The sequence below is a fragment of the Corapipo altera genome, unplaced genomic scaffold (genome assembly GCF_003945725.1).
Source record: "Corapipo altera isolate COAL_440 unplaced genomic scaffold, ASM394572v1 1, whole genome shotgun sequence".
In the NCBI taxonomy this organism is placed as follows: domain Eukaryota; kingdom Metazoa; phylum Chordata; class Aves; order Passeriformes; family Pipridae; genus Corapipo; species Corapipo altera.
In genome coordinates this window covers 30,934,918-30,958,340 of record NW_020884873.1, presented here as the reverse complement: position 1 = coordinate 30,958,340, position 23,423 = coordinate 30,934,918, and the positions used below count along the sequence as shown (strand labels likewise).

The following is a 23,423-nucleotide window of genomic DNA, read 5'->3' as shown; positions in this document are numbered from 1 at the left end:
AGCCTTGTTAACCCCTTTAACCTTCACTGCATCTATTCTGACAGAAAAACATGTTTCTAAGAGGATTAGCACTTTCAGACTTCCTGCCTTGGCTAGGCTGAGTAAATGTGTATTTCTGAGGTTAAAGAAAAAATGTGTGGAGAGCTGCAATCGGTGAACTCCTGGCAGAATATAACATAAGAGCATGTAACATGCAAATGCACACTATGATGACTCGAAGCATAACCTATCCATAGACATGAGCATGTTTTTCCAAACATCTCTGTGGGTGCAGGCATGAGTATCTTCCAGCTACTGTTACCATCCATCAGCTACAGGTTGCCACTTACACGTTTCAGCTGGCCAAGTCGACTGTGGATGTACGCTTGCTTGAGGCAAAGTTAAACAGGATGATGTAAACATGTGAGTATGTGAGAGAACTACTTCGAACTGAGACAGTTGATTTTGCCTTCAGCAGAAAAAGGAGTACTTGTATTCTGATTCTATTAGTAGAGCTGTGGTAATGATATTCTTCTGCTAACATGGAACAGTGAGATGGGAGTATTATATCAGACACAGTTATGTGGCAATGTAAGATGTTACTGGACCTGTGGGAAGGCCCCAGCTAGTCATAGCCTCTTCAGTTTGCTCTTATTTTCATCTTTAGAAATTTAACCATTGCTATTTATTGGTTGCTGTCTTTTAAATGGAAACAAAATACCTTAACTAATTACCTCAGTACCCCTAGAAAACTTAGAGTAAATGCATTTGGTTGATCTTGGCTTCGTATGACTTTGAAGTGATTTTAGCTTTAATGCAGTTTTTACTATTTCTACTATTAGTCTTCCATCACAAGCACTCTGATCGGGTTTAATGAAGTTTACAGTGGAGTGCAGGCTGCTGCACTGAATAAGACTAAAGTCAGCATCGATTCTGTAGCCCATGGGTTAATGAAGTTTGCATTTGTCTGTCTTCATGCATGAAGAGAAGTAGAGACAAACGGACAATCCTGAATGCAAATACAGATATTTTAAGTCTGTACTGGTCTCTGATTATCCAGATTGTTCTGAGAAGTCTTGGGGTGCTGAGGTAGGGCCAGAGATCGCTGAAAAAAGAATAAACCATGAATTTTCCTGTTTGGTCTGTGGGTTTAAAGTCAGAACACATCTTTATGTCATTTTAAAGGGTATTAATGTGAATTCTGTTTGCCATGACAAAGATTTGTACATTGCTGTGATGGTTAGGAACACTAATCAATTCTTCATCAATCTTAAGAAAGGTGTAAGTAATGAAGTAAGATGTCTTTCATCATGTAATTTGAAAGATAGAGATAACAAATGAGCCTAATTTGCAAGTCCTGAACCTCCCTTCTTTTTCATTCAGGTTTTGTGTTTCCACTACAGAATAATGGATTCATGTCCATCCATTGGCCTGAATTGGCAGTGTGCTTACTTGGTGGCACCTTTAAATACTCAGTGGCAATGCCACTAGAAAAACAATTGCAGAAGTGTATAGGAGACTGTAACATGTCTATAAATGAAACTCTCCATAGATCTGAGGGAGTAGTAGATAACAAATTACTAGTCATTAGTTGATGTAATTTCAATGAAGTCTGGCTTAGGTGATAGAAAATCAAGTGTTTTTCCAAACGAGTGTTTTCCTCCTCCCTTATTTCTCTAATTACTTGAGATAGCTAATTTTATTACTGTGCTTCACGGACACAGTAGTGCTACAGTCTTGCAACAATTTGTAAATGTACTTAAGTTTAACCACCTACCTAAGTATTTGTGAGAACATGACCAACAGGTTAATTATTTTTGTCAGTTTTTTGGAAGGCACTAGGTTTTTTCAAGGGCTTGATGCCCACCAGCTATTTTTGGAAATCATTAGCAGCAAACAGGAAAAAATGAGAGTTATTTTCATTTTTTTCACACATGACTGCCTGATAAATTTAAAACAATAAAATGAATCCCTTCTTCTGCCTTCTCAACCCCTAGAAGTTTTAATTACTGAAAAAAATTCAGGCATAGCTATTCATGCATTTTGAAATGTTACTGGAGCTTTGCCAGCTAATGTGAGCCAATGTTGCTGAAGCGATTTAATAATTAATAGATTGTTACAACGTTTGAGTAGAATCTTGCACTTAAGTCAATAAAACTGTTTGAGGAGGAAGAAAACACTGTTGAGTGAACAAGTTAATCAAGAACTTAGTGCTCTGAAAGACCGTTTGGGGTATATGTCTAAATAGGAAGAGGACGTCATCTCTCAAAAGGCAAAACTGGGCTTTATGGGGCAGCTAGTTCAGGTAGTGTTTCTACTTTCTGACTTCCGCGTGTCATCACAATAAAATGAGCCTGTATGTAGTGATTATGTATTAGCAGTAATTAATTTGCAATCCTTGGAATTTAGATAGATTAGTCTCCAATCATTTGAGAATGATCTCTCCACAACTTTGCAAATCAGTTGATTAGAAGGGACTGTATTTTTATTGCAAAAACTGTCCAGAATGGATAAAGCAAGGCATATTTACTCAGAGATTAGTCTCACAAAGAAGTGCTTAACTCATCACTCAGTCATTAAAATCAGCGTTGGAGAGCTTGAGTGTGCTAGTTGCACGTTCACTTATTGGGGTATCTGTGATAGGAACAGAAAGGAGCAATAGAAGTAACCATCACTTGAGGGATGATGTATTCTCTGCCTGCCTCTGTCAGATCTATATGATACCTGAAGCTTTGAAGCATATGACAGGGACCATGCATAGCTTTGCCCCAGACACCCTCAGTAGCCTCATCCTCAGTTATGTCCCCCAAATTCAATGTGTGACAGGCACCTGAATGTCAAGCCCATCACAGCTCTGTGCCTCAATTTTCAAGAGGAAATTCTGCCCTTTCTTTTTAGAGGCAGAGGATCATCCCATCTCTCTGCACAGTGGTGCCAGCAGCATGACTCCTGGAGTTTGTAATAGAGAATGAGTGTGTAAGATTTGGGACTGATGTGGGGCACTGTGGGGTGCTCTTCCTTATAATAGAATCGGTATTAAAGATCTCCCAACAAAGTACTAATACTTTGTTCTTATTTCTTATCTGAGCCTTGTAACCTATTAAACAAGACTATAAATATAGTCATCAAGAAAAATAAGCTTAAGTTAAATGTTAAATTGTTGCAAAAATAATGTTTCTGATTAATTGTCTTTGTCAAATACTACCGTAAATGATGTTGAAATTTGTTACTTAATCAAAGAACTGTCTAAACTGTGTGCATTTACATTTTAAAAAATTAGAACGCAATTTGCCCAGAAGATAAACAATTATGGTCCAATTTTATAAGTGTATCTTCAATTGTCAGAACATACTTTAAATAGGAGCAAGTATGTACCAATTAATTATAACTTAGAAGATTATTCTTAGCTCATTGTAGAGCTGTATAATTCAATCCTGAAAAAAAAATGCCTGTAAAGGCACAGCACGATTTTAATTAATTTTTTCTAACTGTTTAATTTTTAACTTTTTTCCCAAAGTGTTTAATTTTTAAACAAGCTCTGCTAACTACATATTTCATTCTCACCATCATATCTCTTAAGCAAGAAAAATAAAGTTAAATAAATTGGATCAGTATTCAAATAAAAGCCATTTAAAGTGATGCTCTCAGGCATTTATTTTTATTCTTCTGAAGTATTCATCAATCATATTAGCTCTTTAAAAAAGAGACCAGCCTTGAAGGCCCAGACAAAGTTTAATATAACAAGGGGAACTGCAATTTTAGAACAACATTTTACATGAAGTTATAATACTAAAAAATCTGTAGACTAAGGAGATTTCAGATATTTAAATTATGATGAAATACACTCCTATAATGACTGGAAGAGATGGAAAGCAAAAATCCCCACAAATTGAGAAAATGGAATTAGAGGACTCTCTTTTGGGGCAATGAGAAATTGCTTTGGGGATATTCTTATTTTCATAAACAATTTTCATTTTCACAAGAAGAATCCCCTGTCTACAGTCCTGATTACAAGCCTCTCACCAGAGTAGTTTGTCGTGTTTTGTCACTGTACATTTTGTGGTTTCTGAAGGTAAGCCTTCTAAAATCAGTATTTGTTTTGATGTCTTGGTTTGTAGGGGGCTGATTTTTTTTACATCGCCCTAATGACATAGCTTATAGATAGAGACCTAAAACCTTCCCTGGAGCAATTGATTGGATGATATTGAGTAGATCTGCTGCAGCACTGCCTGTACGCTATTACCGATTTCGTGGCAGTAGAGTTTTCTTAGCAAGGATCATGGTGACATCTAGACTATGGTCATGGGGTCAGTGCCATCACTCGTTCTAAGTCCTCCTTCCTTTCCAGAGATGCAAATGATCCTGTGCTTACTGACTACACTGTTGTTAAAATTGCTGGTGATGGCCCTTGAATTTATATGTTTTACTGTAAATTTGAAAAATATAAACCTCACAAATGAGGAATGCTGACCATTCTGAAGTTAGACATCCACTTCTACGTACCTCTGCTGCTGTGACTGTACTTGGCAAACATAGAGTGACAGTCCTTCCAGCCTAGAGTTCCTACCTGAATTAATGGGACAATTAACCAAAAAAGTATTATCTTTTCCAGGTGCTTTATAGTTCCTTAGAGTACCTGTTGGCTGAATTGCATCTCTTGCAGTAAACCAAAGATAATATTTTTGCTATCAAATCTCAGAAAGAACTATATGTGCTTCTAAAAAGATGATTTAGCGTTTGTGTCAAGATATTAAGTTCTTTCTTCATTGAAATAAGGCTTGACTGGGTTCAGTTGTTCTTCATATTCAGCTATCAAAAGACAAGACAGATTTGGGGCAATGGGTTGTTTGGTTCGCTAGTCAGGATAGCACCCCTTAGTCCTTTTGATTTAGTATATGTTCTTATGGCTGCTGTCAGTGTATTAAATCCTCTATTAAAAAGAAAAAAGACATAAGCTAGTACGAAAATTGTGTTTTAAGAACAAATAACTTAGTGATTAGAAAATCAGGATAACATAATATAATTTCATCTTCTAGGCAGTGTATATGTATATGGCTGCATATTTATGTTACTGTAATTGCTCACCCAAAGTTTTGAGGCTTGCAGGTGTCAGAAAACTTTAAGCCTCATTCTGAGTTAATATAATTCAACACAAAGGCAGCAGCTAAATATCTGCTCCTTTAATGTTGGTATGTCTTGAATTCTTGTGTTTAAATATGTATTCTTAATTTTATGTAATAGAGTCAATTATATCTTTTGCCTTTACATGCACTTTTTGAAAGAAAGGTTAAATGGGAGGAAAATAAACTGTTGATATTCATTAATGTTTGAAATATCGCTACAAGCACTTAATGATAAGACTTCCAAGTAAGAAGTACAAGTTCCATTACAGTGAAATGGAAATTCAACACTTAGCATACATGGATAATTCTGTAAATGTCAACTGAACTCCCATTTTACTAATGTTAACTCAGTGTTTTGAAAATCAAAACTCAGTATATGGAAAGGCTGGTTAAAGTGGTAACTTTTTTCCTTTGCTGCCCATGTATGTTTAAACCCTATTTCTTTTAATGAATCTGCTCAACTTTAAGGATTTTCTTATTTCCTTGCTCTTGACATATCACTTCTATAGGAACCACAGAAGCAATTGCATAGACCACATGAGTAAAATTCTAGTGATCCTGGATAAATCTGAGGAGCGTTAATAACTTTTTTCAGTGCCAGGATTTTTAGGTCATCTGAACATTGAGAGAAAAAAAATCTTAGAAGGTAATAGGAAGAATCGAGGGGAAGGAACTGTGGAAACTGAATATAGGAATTGTGTGAGCTATGTGGTCATAACCATAGCAATGCTGATTGCCTGGCAGTGCCTGGAACAGGCACAAAGCAATTTGATGGTCAGAGAAGAACCAGTAAGACCTCAAACCATGCCAGGATCTGCACTGTAGTACCAATCTGCCCTGTGTAGATGAAAGCAGTTCATGGTAGAGATGAGACATTGCACCTCTGATTTTGCTTTAGAAGGCAATATTGCTGGTGTGTCCTGCGCATGGTTAAAAGTTTCATATTCCTAGTAGCTTTAAAATGGATTACATTTCTCTTGTCCATCCTTTCAGTTTTGCTTGGGAGAGTTTACACCCGAATAAATATCTGTGTTGTATCCATCAAATGCAAAATACCTTAGTGGTAGTCAAGGCAGCCCTTTGTGGGAACTCTGCTAAAATTCTCCAGGAAAGCAGCACTATCCTGAGCCATGTCAACTCGGCAGAAGCAAAATTCATATGACCATCTGCATCTGAACTTGCACGTACACCCTCTGAGCTGATGACTGTGCTTGCCTCAACCTCAAGACTTCTTATCACTCAGAAAAAACATAACAAAAAAGCAGGAGGCATTAGTTCCCCAAAGTTTTTCAGCCCCTAGTTTTGCCTCAGTTTAGCTAAATATTCTTTTTATTCTTTTTCTTAAGAATTCATCATAGTTGTTGGGACCAGTTAACCCAGAGAGGAAGCAACAGTTTGTAACCCTTCGCAGTCATCAATATATGGTTTCTTACCTTGTCTGCTTCCTTCTGAAGTACTGAAGAGGAACCAAAACTTTGAAATGCCAAAAAGCCACACTGATTTCATTTTTCAGGGACTCAAACATGGCCAAAGAGATCAGCTTAAGTTTTTAATAAAGACATTCATCACAGAGTGAAAGAAAGGTCTTTTTCCATTTCAATGTAAGAATTTTTTACAAATTCTTTTACAATGGAGAATTAAAGATGGGAGTAGAAGAACCTCTTTGTTCTTGACTGGGATTAGCGCAGTCTGTGGTATAAGACTTTGGTGAAATCCTCTTGTAATTAAAGTACTGATGTAACCTTTTTTTTCTCCTCTGTTTTATGTTCTGATGTCAAATTTTATAGCAGTCATTTCATTTTTTGTCCCACTGTATTACTACACAGACATTAACAGCAACTGTATGTACTTCTAGATTCTCTAAAGAGGTCTTGCATATGAAGTTCCAGAGGTGGTTCAGCCCAGCCATTATTAACTAGAGAACTGTGTTTTGATATATTTTTTTACCATCAAAAAGAGGTCTTTTTCCTTAAAATCAGAAACATATTCCTCTGAGAAATGTCTAGCTTTACTTGTAGGAATACCCTTTAGCTCACAGAACTTTCAGCTTCTATGCTTGTATAGGAAACATAAGCAGGGTAGGATATTGAATGCTCAGCTGAGATCTTTTTAGAAGAAAATGATACATATGCACATACTGTACTAGGTCTGAATTTGGCTTCAAGAAGCTGTCATTTAACTGTGGTCTGAGTTGATATTAATCGAGCAGTATTCACAGTTCACAACCATCCTGTGGCATAGCTGGTTTTGTACTGGTATTAATATGCTGAAAAAAGTGAACAGATCTTTCTATTTTCTTCACTCCTGACAATACCTTGTTTAACTAGCATTGTCACCGAACATCCTTCCTTACTTGTATGCTACTATATGAAGATGGAGCACTTTTCAGCACAAACAAGGAGGAGTTGCTGGCTGATCAGCTCCTGTTCTAAAACAGTATTAAGGACAAGAAGAGCAGACTTGGCATAGAGCCCAGCAAGAGAATGATAAGATCCTGTACTAATTTGGAGAGCTTGTGTTACCTGTAGGTTATGTGGCACATTATGTGTTGATGAACTATATGACCATATTTTCTAGTCTCCTGACAACATGACAGCATTATGAAAAGAATGGCAAGCATGTGTTACCCATTAGAAAGTCCATTAGGATGGCCTGGAAGATATTGGTGGCAGTAAAGAGATGCAAGTGTAATTTTCAGAAAAAAGATTACTGTTGCGCATTAATTTTGAAGTCTCATAAATGTTCCTCCTTAGTTTCCAATATCAGGAGGCTGATTATTTACCACAATGCTATGACTGATTTCTTTTGTAGAATCCCACTCAATGTGAGAGACATTGTCTACTGTACAGGAGTTTCACTGATGGATGAAGATGTATGGGAGTTCATTTGGATGAAATTTCATTCCACCACAGCAGTATCTGAGAAGAAAATATTATTAGAAGCCTTAACTTGCAGTGACGACAGAAACTTACTCAACAGGTACAAAAATGTTTTATATCCGAATCTGTTACCAATAATCACTTCAAAATTTATGAATCATCACTTGAGGTTTGGTCTGAATGAAAGAACTTTGCTTTTCAAGCACAGACTTACTATCTTCTTATGCTTTTACATTAATACATATAAAAATTGATACATATTATACCTTTTCACTTCCAGATTTTCCTATGTTCTTTGGAAACATTTGAAATCCTGTAATTGCTGATATTTTTTGTTAGCATATCATTTAAGTGTCTTGACCAGTCTGATCTTAGAGATTTCATAAAAATACACACATAAAGCTCCACTTAACTTGTACTGACTTTTTCTGATTCATAAGCACGTCCAGTCTTTGGAATCATAGAAATAAACCACTGAACTCACTTGGAGACTTAAACAAACAATTTGGCAGTGACATTTTTTTTCTGAGAGTTTTCTGATGTGCTGATATTAGACTGTGTGTTGGTGAAACTAAGTAGGATTTTTTTTCTTGTTTCCCCCACTAGACTTTTGAATTTGTCTCTCAACTCAGAAGTTGTCCTGGATCAGGATGCAATTGATGTGATAATCCACGTAGCTCGAAATCCACATGGAAGGGATCTTGCTTGGAAATTTTTCAGAGAAAAGTGGAAAATATTGAATGCTAGGTAAAGATAAAAGATCTAAATTTATTTTCATTTTCTTACCTTGATATAATTTGCGTGTGTTCATGTAAGTTCCTGAATGTAGTCCATTCTCTTTTAATTCATAACTAGAGATGTCTCTAAATATGAAATACATACATATAGGTCATAAATGCATTTATTCATGGATTATCACACACATGCATAGAGACATTTGTCTCTTAGCAATCATCTGTATATATATTGCTTTATTGTGTCTGCGCTTATGATAATGAATTCTACCTATATGTCAAGTGCTGCAGTTCTACTTTTATAGAGATAAAAAGCAGAAGTTCCCAAAGTAGTTTTTCTGATTTTAAGTCTGATAGAAAAAATTATCTTTTTAAGAATGTTATTTCAACTGTGGAAAAAAAACCCCAAACCCTTTCTGAAACATTTCCATTTTCAAAACGATGCTAATATGGTGTCATCCCTTTTCTTTCCACTCTGTGTTTCAGGTGAGTTTCAAGTAATAAAGGAGCAACATTTGAAATTAAAAATAGATGAAGAGAAAGGAGACAGGGTTGCTCCTTACACCTGCTTCTCTTTCTCTTTGAACAAGTGCTACATGCTCGTACTCAGAAGCCCAGTCAACATTTTAAAATGCTTTTTGGTGAAGATTTTTATATTAATTCAATGAATGACTAATTTCTTTAGTTCTTTAGGAACAGCCTGAGGGCTTGAAAGGTTGCACAACAGCTCATCTGATACTGACAGATTAGAAGGGACCACAACTTGAATGAAGCTTGGGTTCTTAAAGGCAGGTGTCCAAGAATTTCAGGTATTCCACACCAGGCCACTCCTGTGGTGTTGGCAGGAAAGGTATTGGAGATATGTTCCATTCTGGACTTGTGAGGAGCCAACTATTGTACCACAGAATATTTGAAATGGTATATTTAAGATGCTATATTTAAGGAACTAAATCCCAGTGCCTGATGAATGCAGGTACAAAGTTTCTAGAGGTTTTACAGCATCAAGAGTCAAGGAAACTGAGATGCTGAGCAACTTCCCTAAAAGTTCAGAAAGTTGTTCATGCCGGTTTGGATAATATTTTATAGTATAGTGGTATTTTAGAAGAAGTTCAGCTGGGAAAATAGGTTTGAGCTGGAATTGGTTTTGGAAGTTTATATTGCAGGAGCATACTTTTTGACAGCCATTTCCAAAAAGCTTTAAGAGTGCTGAAGAGTTTAAAAATTAAGAATTCTCTGCTCCTGGTGTGATTATTCCAGGAATTGGACTTCTATATGAAAACGGAATGGCAGACACATTACTATTATGCAACCCAATGTAGATGCCAAATAATTGTTCAGGTTCCTCCAGGGATTTATACAGTTTAGGCATAAAGCTATCACAATCTGTGTTGCTGTAAACACATATGCAGTAGTTGTGTTTTGCCTTAGCAAGCCCGTTCATCTGACAACATAGCTAACACCTGTGATTTTAGATGTGGACAAGGTTAAGCAGTGTAGACAAGTAGAAAATATTTAGAAAACTATGCCACATGCCAGATCTTTTTTGTGTTTCAATTTTAAATAGCTTAACTTCACCTAGAATTTGAATTGTATTTATTTCGCTTGTGTGGAATGCATCACTGTGTAATCTGAATTCTTAACAATCAGCAAGATCTCATGAAAAGCCTGTTATTATCCTTTTTTTTAATGAGAAAATAACAGTCTGTTTCTTTGCCCAACACTGTCTTTGTGTTGTCTTCATTCAGTTTGATCTTCAAACACAAATCAGAGCCTCCAAGAAGATTGTAGCAGTTGATTTTTCTGAAAGTGACATCCAGTTGAGTTTCTATTGATCACTGAAAGATTCAATGCAGTGGAATGAAACAGTTAGTGCAAGCTGTACATATGTGATGTAAATTGAAAATAACATTGTTTTGTAATCACAGATTTAAGTGAGACTTTGAGAGGGTGGAATTAGTCTAATACTTTGCCCCTTAATGTTCAGTGAAACAATGACATGATAGAATGCAAAGTCCTACATCTGGGTCATGCAGTCCAAGGCACACCTACAGGTTGGGCAGAGAAGGGATTGAAAACAGCCCTGCAGAGAAAGACTTGGGCAAGATGGTTGATGAAAAACTCAACATGATTCGGCAGTGTGTGCTCGCAGCCGAGAAAGCCAATCAAATCCTGGGCTGCATCAAAAGAAACATGGCCAGCAGGTCAAGGGAGGAGGTTCTCCCCCTCTACTCTGCCCTTGTAAGAACCCACCTGGAATACTGCATACAGTTCTGGTGTCCCCAACATAAGAATGACATGGAACTGTTGGAGCAAGTCCAGAGAAGAGCCACAAAGCCAATAAGAGGGTTGAAGAACCTCACCTGCAAAGACAGACTGAGAGAGTTGGGGCTGTTTAGCCTGGGGAAGAGGTTGCATGGAGACCTCATAGCAGCTTTCTGGTATCTGAAGGGTACCTACAGAAAGTCAGAGAGGGACTCTTTGTCAGGAACTGTACTAATAGGACAAGGAGTAAAGTGTACAAATAGAAAGAGGGGAAATTTAGGTTAGATATTAGGGAGAAATTTTTTACTGTGAGGATGGTTAGACACTGGAACATCTTACCCTGGGAGGTTATGGATAACCCAACCTGGCAGTGTTCAAAGTCAAGTTTAGCAACCTGTTTTGGTGAGAGGTGTCCCTGCACATGGCAGGAGTGGTTGGGACTAGATGATCTTTAAGGTCCATTCCAATCCCTTAAGGTTCTACGATTCTATGATTAGGGTTCTGATTTAAGCTCACCACACTAGGACATTTTTAAAATACATGCTTTGTTGTGGAATTATAGTTCAAAAAGGACACGGACCTCTTGGAGAGAGTGCCACGGACGGCCACAAAGATGATCTAAGGGCTGGAATATGTCTTCTATGAAGACATGTTGAGAGAGTTGGGAATGTTCAGCCTGGGGAAGAAAAGGCTCTGGAGAGACCTTGTTACACCTTCCAGTACTTGAAAGGGCCCTACAAGAAAGCTGGAGAAGGACTTTTTAGTGATAGGACAAGGGGTAATATCTTCACACTGAAAGAGGGCAGGTTTAGATTGGATAATATAAAGAAATTCTTTACTGTGAGGGTGGTGAGGTACTGTTGGATGGGGCTTGGAGCAACCTGGTCTAGTGAAAAGTGTTCCTGCCCATGGCAGGGGCATTGGAACTGGGTGACCTTTAAGGTCTCTTCCAACCCCAACCATTCTATGGTTGAAGTGAGTGAAGTATACTCTGTCCCAAGGCATCCTTTTTCTACAATTATAATTTAGTATTTAATCTGATTTAAAATTTTAACACATTGTACGAAAAATTAATTTAATAAGGTCATATCTCAGTGGTATTTTCCATTTAATTTATTATAAAAGGTGTTGATGTTTCAGGTAGTAATATGAAATAGCTGAGGGGGATTGAATTATAATGCTATTGCCTCCTATTTTTAAACACAGCATGTCAGGGAGTTAGAATTACCACAAAATCTTGTTAACCTTTCATATTTTTATAGTATGCTTGTATTCATGTTGTCCAGAACATACTGATAATGTATAAAGTCTCCAAAATCACCCATATAATTTATAAAGATGACTTAAAACTTGAGTTACCTAACAAGTCTTTAGTAAGAAATCTGTGGGACTAAGACTGCTACAATTTTAAAAAAGAGAATTGAAAATACTATGTTTGAGTTCTTGTGACCTGAGCATGCACTACCTCTTAAAGCATTTTCATCCTGTGTGCACATGTGTCTGTGTGTGAAAATTTAATCCATCAGCTACCTATCAGAATTCCTTCATTCTGAAGTGCTGAATCATTTGTCAGCATTTGAAAATTTGACACTATATGGGAAGGCATTTACATCTGTGCAAAGTAAATGGACTTTGCTGCCTCTCGAGTTTGCACAAGTGCAAAGCCTGTACAGTTGTGGAGAACTGGAGTTTTACATCCACAGAAGGAAAGGTGCAGGTGGAGAGCCAGTGTCTCCAGAGTGTTTCCAGGGAGTTCAGGCATGTAATGTCCTAGTTCTGTAGTGTTGTTGTCTTTCCTGTTAAGGGTGAGAAGACTGACACTTGTAAGACCAAACACTTCTCCTATTTATTCTTCTGTATCACACCTGCAAAACATTGTTTTGAAGGTGACTTTTCTAGAATTTTTGCCAGCAGAGCTTGTGTAGAAATTGCTGTTAATGGCTGACTTTTTACCAAGTATGCCTAATGGGCAGTAATCAGCACAGGTATGCATGAAGGTATCATTTTCAGTGGAAGAAATTCTGTTACTTCTTTGCACTGTGGCTACGGTAGGCTGCAAGAAAAATAAAACCCCTGCAACTCTTTTTATGAGGTCACTTTTCTAAAGTGGATTGGTAACCTCATCAAAAGACTCCATCAAGAGGAGCTTCCAGTTTTCCAAACAGTCAATTATGTCTAAGCTGAGACTGTAATAATAAAGGGCTTTGTTAGAAAGCCTAAACATGCTTAAGGACCATGAAATCCATACTTCCCATAGGAGATGTTTGCTTCTGGATGTCTGTATATACCAGTGTGACCGAGGTTTTGGGAAAAGAGATGTATTTGCTGAAATATCCGTGAATGATTCAGGTATTAGTGGTCAGGGAGTAGGATTTTTGATACCTCTGTGTTTCTCCTCACACAAGCTCAAGATAGCAAGCAACAGGGTGTAAGCCTTCCCTAAACCAGAATCTTATCAAAGAGAACCTAGTTCTCTTCCCTCTTCCTTTTTATATCCTTCTCACTTTGGCTATATCTCTCCTTCTCTTTCTTTCTCCCTTTTGAAAGAACTGTAGCTTAGAATACCTAAGCATTGAAGGGTAATTAATTTGGGATTAATAGAAGCAAACCAGAAAGTCATGCCTGCGCTAGTTCATTTCACTTGGAATTTTGAATTGCTTCTACAAATCAGTTTGTAAAAGTGGAGGATGAACTGAATTGTTTCCTCAGATAAACTTGATTGCAGTGAAGTCTATCGGTAATACTTACACGTTTTACAGGAGAACTGGATTCTCTATCTTAAAAACAGTCATGTTCAGATTAGCTAGATATTGCTTTGGACATGTATGCAGATGCAGATAAGGATGACTATTTGTCAAGTGTTTTTACGATGCTGAATGACATCTAACTTGAGTAAAAGACTTGCTTTGGTTTTCCAATGGAATTATATTTTTCATGCTAGAGACTAAAAGAAAAAAAACACATCAGCAAACCTCACAAACTATTTTAATGTGAAATGTAAGACTTAAGAAGTAGTCTGGTCAGGAGTCATGCAGATGCTTCATTTAAAGAATTGAAAAAAAGTTTTGGAAAAGCAAGTGAATAGGAGGATTTGAATGGCTAATTTCAAAGCAACTGTCTGCTGAAGGTTGTTGCTGGTGGCTTCTGAATATCCTTTAAATATTCCTTGCCCAAACTTTGAAATTTTCATTCCAGGTTGGTTCTTTGAAGATGCTACATCATGGCTCAGGGGATTATTTTAGCAGTATTATTCTCTATCAGTATTATTTATTTTAATTATCAGGTACTGGAACAATAAAATTTGATTCAGTTCACTTATTGAGAGGCAATTTGTAATGTAGATGAGGTGGATGAATAAAAAATGCAGGAAGGCTTCAGCATTTCAAAAAGTCTGTTTTAATGGTACAGCTAGAAAGGTTCCTCAGAATACTTCTCCATAGTTGTTGCTCTGCTCCTTCATTGACATCTGTATTTTGGTGTCATTATGTGGAAAGCTGTTCTGTTAAGTGTGGTTTGGTCTTTTCCTCCTCAGAAGCGTTCATTTGTGTCTGTAGTAAAGCCCATTCTGCTTAAGAGCATCTGACTTAAAATAACTACAAATATTTCAGCCTACAAGAGCATCTCAGTCTAGGGTTCTATCATGAAACACTGAAATATCAGTGTCCAGTTCCAGTACTATTTCCTTGATTCCCCAGAATCAGTCCTGTGCCTTTTCACTTGCCTACAGATGATTACTTTCTAATTTTCTGTGCATCTTCTTTTTACCCTTGCAGGTATGGAGAAGCATTATTTATGAATTCAAAGCTTGTCAGTGGGGTCACAGAATTCCTCAATACTGAAGGAGAACTAAGAGAGGTAATTTTTAAATTACTTTTGGCATGTGAGGCTGTATTTGTCATAGACAGGGGGTCAGGCAGGAACAGTAATATGGTTGTCCAGAAACTCTGGTTGCTCAGCTGCAATTGAAGGCCCAGCTGTCCATGCAGTTGGGCAGCACAAGGATGAGGAGCAGATTGCAAAATCACACAAGTGTGTAGAGGTGGTGTCAGGAGGGGGATTGTGCAGATACCTCTTTGTGCTTGGCTGAATGTGAAGGTTTGGTTTTTTCTCTTGACTATTGGTTGAGAAACTAAAGATGAGATGTTTCTATCCACATTCGTTTATGCTGCAGAGGCCAGCCCTTGAAAACATCAGTGTCGAAAGTAGAAGCGTGTTCTCTCTTTTTCTCTTGCTTACAGTATTTTCCATGTGAGAAAAGCTGTTATCTTGAATATGCTGACCAAAATAATTTGTTCTAAGTGCAAAGTACTTATTATTTAGATTGCAAAGATTTCTCATTTTAAGTCAACATCTGTCCTGACTGAGGTGGTTTTGCAGTTTTGCTGAACCCTGCTTAGCAGCTGCTCAACCTTGCCCCAAATGGATCCAATGGTTCTTATGCAGCACAGTCACCCTTACTTGAACTCTGATTGCGTTATGATATTTTGCAGCCAACCACTTGTCTGCACTCAAGTCTAGTGGCCTCAGGAACTTAGGGAAGAGCTGCAGCTGGTTTCCTCAAAATTACCCAGGTGGGAATGATAGTTCTGACCAGATTTGAACATCTGCCCTGCTCAAGGAAGCCTTTTGTACTGTTAGCTTCCACCTCCAGGACAGCATTGGCAAGCTGCCTGTTTATACTTCCCTTAAATAAACTGGCCTTTCTTTTAAACCTTTGTAAATATTTTGGTATAAAAAGTACAAAGATCAAGTAAAGTCTGATTTTGATAGTTTCCAGGTACCTTCTATGCTTTTAACTGTGATGGGAAACAGACAGTTGCAGAATGGGAAACAGACAGTTGCAGAATCAGCCTTTACAGCTTTGAGCCCATGCACAAAGAGCAGTCAGAATTTAATAATCAAGGTGAATTTGGTGTCACCAGCAAACAGAAATTCACTAGTTATTCTCAAGAGTTGCTAATGCCACCTAATTTTATACAAGTCAACGTAACTTGGGATCTACTATGCAGATCAGCCTTGCAATTCTCACTTAGAAAGAACAGTAATTCAAAGTACACCACCATTAGCTGTAATAATCCAGGTGATGGTGCTATAATTTGAGTATACACAAGAACACAGCAGGGGTGTTTTCAGTCTGCAGAAAAAAGATCAAAGTTTTCTCATAAGGGAAGGGGTATGTTTCAGGGATTCAAACATTGTTAAATGAGTGCCCACTTGCTATTTTGCTATTCTCTTCACAGTGGAACCATCCCTTCCTTTTTTCAACAACTGACCTGTATTATATCATCAAAAGGGATCTGCAAATGAAAATAAAATAAATGTATTGTGAAGCTTGATAAAACCAAAAGACATCAGGGCTACCTTCTACTGATATTTACAAATAAACCTTAATTAGAAGCAGTTCCAGTGCTCGTGGTTTGGTTTCTTAGGTAGAAATAAATTTTAGAGCAGCCATCTACGCAGTGCAGCAGCTGAGCTGTAGGAGGGAAGGAGGTAACGATATTAATGTGATCCAGCGCTGACGTGTCAATATTTTCCAGTGCAATGTGAAGCAATTGCATCACATCTAACTGACAGTGTGCTGTCTTATTACATTTCCTATTAAATCTTTCTACCCGATACTGCATTTACTTCTGCAGTGATCATCGAGGTTTGTCCTAAATGCCTGACTTGTTTGTGTGCAGTGGAAATATTTGCTTTCTTTAGTTGCTGCAAATTTAACCTGTTAACTTGTATTTCCAGCTAAAGAACTTTATAAAGAGTTATGAAGGGGGAGCTGCTGTCTCTTTCTCTCGTGCCGTGGAAACAGTAGAAGCCAATGTGCGGTGGCAAAGGCTTTATAAGGAAGAACTATTCCACTGGCTAAGAAAATCCTTGACACACTAATCTGTCTTTTCAGCCGACCATTTAACATGACACACTGCAAGAAGAAGAGGAGACATTTTAGAAGTGTTCAACATGAAAATCAGCAAGACAAGATCAGATTGCAGGGATAAGGGATTTTTTCTTTTTTCATTGTGGTTTTTATTTTTACACTGAGCTCTTGTGAAATTGTCAAGAAGATTTTCAGCAGACAAGATCATGAATGTTTGTGAAATCTAGTCCTCAATGTACAGAACCAAACATGATATTAAGTGATGCATGTAAATGTTGAAGAAAAACAAACAAAAAATCCTTTATAGACTATTTTGTGCATGCTTGTACTGTCTCTACCTGTATTTTAGCATGCTTATGTAAACAGCCACATTTTATATGTGAGTTCCAGTTACATCAAAGTTGGGCATTATACAAAGCACAAAGACTCTACGACAATCAGTATTTCAATGAACAAAGGGAAAGCAAGGAAAAGTAAATGCAGAAGGCTTCCAGCTTGGGGCAGTATGAGATGTAAAGTCAACTTTCCTGCTCTCTGCCAACTCATCTACCACTCAGATTGTCTCAATGATTACAAGGATGCCAGCTCATTTTTTGGGTTGCCAGTTGTACCTGCAGTTGCCATATTCCTATATTTAAATAACCAAAATAGTAAGAGAGAGGAGAAAGAGAAAGGGTCGAGGAGGGGCGTTAGAGAGAGAAAATGAGGACATCATCCTTGCATTATAATCATGTATATTTGTTCACTGCTGATCAGTGAAACAGTGTAGTTTTAGCTGTGACTGTGTGCAGTGTTGGACAGGAACTTCGCATTTATTTCACAGAATCCACGAACCACCTCTTCTCAGCTATTTTACAAGGCAGTGATACTCACAATGGGTCACCCATGTTACCCAACCTGTGTAGTAGTAAGTTTTGTAGCTGATAGTGCACAAGTATTATAAATAAACATAAGATTCAAAAGGAAATTAGCAAAAAAGGGAGAATATCTTGCATGCAAAGACTTAAAATTACCCAAGAGGGCTGTCTTGCATGTGGTAGACCAGCCTCTGTAGTGATTTATTACAATGGACAGGTCAGATTCGCTATGTGGGCAATACTTCTGCAAATATGTAATGTACCATTTATGCCATCATAGAAAAGTGAAATATGGAGAAAGTGAGGGGTGTGTATGTGTGTTTATTTGTACTGAGTAATATTGAGAACATGGTTTTCTTTCTTTTCCCTTATATTCCACATAGACTGTTGTAGATGGGTGACGGTTTTCTTAGTCACGTTTGTTTCTTCTTAATCCTTAATCTGACAGATCAGTAACCCAGTGGAGTTGTACAATGACTATCTATGCCACTGAACCTAAACGTTGAGGATAAAAGTGATGGGGGCCAAATTCTCTCTCATGTCTACATTGTGGAGGAAAAAAACACAAAGTTACAGAGTTTTCAGGAGGCAGATTACAGCAGCTTCAGAGGTAGAATGTAAATGTGCAACAGTGTTTCTTTATCCCATTCCTGCCTACACCAACCATCTGAGCACATCCTGGTCCTGTACATTGGGCCTACCAAAGTAGAGAGCAGCCATTTTATCTGGTTGTTTCCTTCACAAAGCATGGAAGTTAGCAACACGCTTTACAGTTGCAGTTGCTTATCCCCAGAAAGTTGTTATTTGAAACATTACTGACAAAAGAACTAAACTCAAGCATCTTCAGATATTTTCAGAATTGTGTGGAGACAGTATTGTTTTCTGGGCTCTCATTCCCGTTGTAGTCTGCTGCTCAAGAACTAGTAGACCCATTCCATAACTAAGCTTTCATACCCATCTTGCGCCTGTCATTGCGCCTGTCTTTTACTGTGCAAAGGGTGTTGTTTGTGGATTGGGTGGTGTATAAAATCCTTACATGGGCTTTTTTTCAACTGTTCAGTCCCGTGTAGTACATTAGCTTGACTCACATAACCAAAAGAAGAGGGAATCCTGTGCTGTTGTACTGGTGACTCTTTGCCTTATAGTAAGCCCTAAACCTTTGTGCTATGTTCCGATGCTAGTGAACCTAATACCCAGAGACATTGTGTCAAAACTGAGTGAAATCCTCCTCCTGTGTATTTTACCTACCTCACAGGGCTGTTGTGAGGCTTGACTAATGTTAGCAAAGCACTTGAATATCCTCTGATAAAAGGCATTTAAAAGTGCAAAGTATTATTTTATATGGTTGACCAAACTCAACCTCAATGCCAGTATGTAGCATCACATTTTTAATTTCTACTAAGAAAAATCACATGCAGATTTTTTGTAATAAAAAAGCAAGCCAAATACTATTTAATATAACCTCTACCCTATAATGAAGGCCAAAATGATGATATCCAAAGAGTATTCAGAAAACCAAGACCTCAAACATGAATGGCTTTGAGGATTTCAGTGAACAGAAGTGTGAAATGGTCTGTCCCTTTACGATTATATTCCATATTGTCTTTGATGACTTTTCTTTTGCAGAACCACGGATTAAACCACATATCTTCAGGATGTGCATAAAAGTTTCTGGTCTTCCCACTGATAAAGGACAGGCTAACAATATATTCCAAAGTTAAAATACACAGCTTGTGTATTTTACACAGTGCACAGAAATTTCCACTCTTGATCATTTGAATTGAAGTTCTTGCACACTTAGCTGGTGTTGGATGTACATTAATGTTTTAGTGGCCTTGAGCAACTGGTCTGCCACAGATATCAAGTCCTAAATGAATATATTATACGTATTATTCATGTGTTGCTTATAATTGTTGTATTCTAGTAATGTTGGTATTATTTCTCTAAGGTTCAGCTGACTTTTCCATTATAATTCTCCATTATTTTATTTTTTATATTTTGTATTTTGCTGTTTCACATTGAATCAGGATTAAATTTAAATGGATTAAATCCAGCAAAATTAAAACTGTTTTCTACGATATTCAAACACCCTGCATTTGTTTATATGCCTTTAGAGACTTTTCTTTTAATAACAAGTACCACACAGCTGTGTGTTAAAGAGCAGTTGATTCCTCATGGAAAACTCTAATACAGTCTGCTTAGAAAAATCTATTTATTTTATTGATTTTCTTTCTCCTTTACCAGTCCTTTTCTTCCTTTGTCCTTATCTAAAGATGGTCCTAATTTTTATGATTTGGATTGTGATTAGGAAGCCAAATATTCCAAACATTTCAGCATTTTCTAATCCAGGATTTTACGTTATCCTTTCCAATGAGAGGAGATCTTGCAAAATGTGAATGCAGTGTGGACATGACCTCACCTAGACCCTGAGTTTATTTTATAGAGATTTGATGAGGCTTGAATCTATAATCAGCCTTCGTATGACTCAGGATCCTTTGCAGTTATTAATTGATATGTCATCCTAAATCATATAGGAAGACATATGAATAGACATGATTCTATGCCAGCATAACAAAATGTCTATTGTATTTTTATAAAATTGTCAACTACAAATATCTCAGCCTATTATTTTGTAGCTGGTAGAATAATTCATGTGTCTATTTCTAATAGCTGTTAAAATTATAGTAGCTACTAATTGTAACTAGGGCAGAACAATGTGAAAACATTCTTCTGAAATGAAATGTCACTTCTGCTATTACTGGGAGTACTTGGACATTTATTATGATAAAAAAACTTTGTGTCTTCTCCAATACATCCAAATCTGTGACCTTTGATGATCTTTTCAGTGAATATAGCAAGAATTCCAGTACTATGTTAGAAACTGAAGATGAATTTCGTGTAGCTTTTGGTCTGTTGTGGATATTTCACTGAGATTTAGAGTGCCAAAGGAAACATATCTAATGATGCAGAAGGTTACTTGCACAGCAAAGATCCTGAACCATACAATTAAATCCTTAGTAGTAAAAAATAAAAAAATGAAAATTATATATATTATGTGTGTGTGATAGTGTGTGAATGTGAAAAATCCTCCATAGAGATATTTTTCCCATAAAAATTTAATTATTTGGATAGAATTAAGTGAAGCCAGTAATTGCAGGTGAGGGTGCCTTTGTTTAGAAACCTGCATCATAAGGTTTTGGTTTTCCACATGATCAAAGCTGATACTGAAAATAGACTTTGAGTCAAATGTGCAGCTTTTCCTTTGAGGAAAATGGCTGTGGCTTTGAAAATGGTTTATGTATATAATCCACTTAACACCACTCCTGTTACAAATACCCACCATATCAAGCTGCCTGCCTTAACGAGGGTATATAGGCACAGTGTCAGTATGAGCATGAAAGAGTAAAAGGACCATCCAGCTGTGGAGCAGCCTGAAGAGAGTCTGTTTGCCCAGCTGTGGATGGAGCAGTCAGAAAAGTGCTGGATGTATTACCTGCCACTGCCATGAGACCACCTGGGTTAGGAAACCAGCTGGGAACCATTGAAATGCAGAGAGGTTCCATCAAGCTCTCAGCTGTTTGGGAGGGACAGAAGGTCCCTTTGCGGGGTACAGGTTGTGGGTGGTCTTCAGAGATGAATATGATTGCCCTGTGCTAGCAGGAAGCAAAGGTCCAGCTAGTGAACCTGCATTGCCCAGAAAAAACAGAAGGCCTGAGCTCTGGATACCCCACCTGAAAAGAGTTGACCAAAATATATGTAAAGGTCTAGAATATTTTAGTGTCCGTTCTTCAGAAGTAATTTCAAACAGTCAAAAATTAATTTTCAGGTATAAATAGGAACTTAGACACTCTTTTCCTTTCCATGCTGATATGAGTAATTTTGTTTTCAGTGGGAAGGAAGGGGAAGAAGGATTTTTCACCAAAGGCCACATGCCCTAATTGGAGCAGAATTTTAAAATCAAGTATATTTCGAAGAATCTGGTTCCACTTAGTTCTATCTTGTGTCTATGCTGACAGTGAGGATTCTGAACTTGACCTCAGAATATAGTAATACAGCTGAGGCTGGAATTTATAAAAGACATATGGAGCTATTGAGATATGTTTAAGGAGAATCACCCACATGAGCAAGTGCTGTGGATCAGACCAAATGTGCTTTCTCAGAAAAAAAGGCACTTACATTTGACTGATTTGTAACTAGCAAAGTAAGTCTGACCTTGCCAAATAGTATTTCAGAATGCTTTGCTTATTTTGTGTGCGCCATTTCCTAAGAATATCAGTGTTGTTGATAAAGAACACGGAGGTGAGCAGCTTTATGAGAGCAGAGGGGCTGTACTGCAGCAGACAGTCATGAGCCAGGAGACTTTTGCTAGAATGCCCCAACATTTTCTGGGTAGCATCGCTTGGATCTGCCTGATAAGGATAGCCTTGATTCGACAGATCATGCCAAGAGCCAAAATGCAGTCTCTGTTCTCTGTGTTATGTTTCACTCCACTTAATATGTTCATTTATGTAATTTCAAAGTAATCTGTAGCCAAACTGACAGCATGTGTGTGGCTGCAGATCCTCTGTTGGTGCAGTGAGGTAGATCCCTTGAAGTGACTAATGTGAATTAAAGCTGAGGATCTAACCCACTATCTCAAAACAGCCCCCCGAGGTGATGGCTCGGCTGGTGTACAGAATCTTTTGTGTATTTGTATCTAGCTTTCAGTAGCACGTATTGGCTGACAAATGTTTTTTGTTTTCCTTTGGTTTTCATTAGAATAATACTTTGTGATTGGTTCCAATGTGATAAAGTTTTATAATATTTTTGGACAACTGTAAAATACTGTACTGTGAAGAGTGTGGCTACTACCCTCTCTTTTTCCTGCAAACAATAGATTTCAGCAGAGATGGACTTCCCTGGACTTAGACGCTCTGCAAAAAAAAAAAAAATATTCTGACAGTTTCTGATGGAAAAATCATTGTAATTACTGTATACCTACCCTGTACAAAGACAGCTTTATTATATGTGTAAATGTAATTTTGCTATGTTGCTGTTATGTTCGCAAGACAACAGGCTTCAGTGTGGGTGAGACACAGAGCCTTATAAAACCAGAGATTGTAGCTTCTTGTCTGATGTTTTGTTGAAAGGTGTCTAGTTGCTCTATTTTTGCAGAAGATAAACATAAATCAGTTCTCTGAAAACTAATGATCTATTCCACTACACACATGTCCATGACATAAATGGATCATACTATTGAAAATAAAGGTTTGGTGATAAATTTCATTCTTTTCCCAAGACACTCCACATGTAAGATCTTTTGACACTTTAAGAAGAAAGAAGTCGTCCTGCAGCTGTTAATGCTGGTTATAATGGATGAGTCCTCTGTTAATTCTGTCTCAGCCTTAGATTAATTCTGAATACTCTAATTAGAAGAACATATTTTTCCATCACTTCTCAAATCTGTATTCTTTGGAATTCAGTTCTTTGTCAAGTAAGAGGTGGAATTGGTTCAGTTTAGATACAGTTCACAAATGGTTTCACAAAAATGTGTGTTTGCCAGATCAGAATGTTGCTTTCATAGAAAGAAAATATAGATGATTGCATAATATTACGTTTCTCTCTCTATGTACCATATATATGTGCATGTATAGCTTCTAGTTCTGGATATTTTGCTTTGACAAAGCACTCATTGATTATTTGTATTTATAGATCTTACTCAAAATGTTTCAACT

The 23,423-nt window shown here is 37.3% G+C and overlaps 1 protein-coding gene across 2 annotated transcripts in view; it reads left to right on the top strand.

Moving 5' to 3' along the window:
- The window catches only part of TRHDE (thyrotropin releasing hormone degrading enzyme), a 205,178-nt gene extending 182,209 nt beyond the window's left edge, over positions 1–22,969 (top strand). For both annotated transcript variants that reach the window (XM_027661969.1, XM_027661961.1), the window contains 4 exons: positions 7,914–8,081; positions 8,588–8,728; positions 14,751–14,832; positions 16,720–22,969. In XM_027661969.1, coding sequence (XP_027517770.1) covers positions 7,914–8,081; positions 8,588–8,728; positions 14,751–14,832; positions 16,720–16,863 — 535 coding nt within the window. In that variant the 3' untranslated portion in view covers positions 16,864–22,969. The remainder of the gene's footprint in view (positions 1–7,913; positions 8,082–8,587; positions 8,729–14,750; positions 14,833–16,719) is intronic.
- The last annotated feature ends 454 nt before the right edge of the window (positions 22,970–23,423 follow it).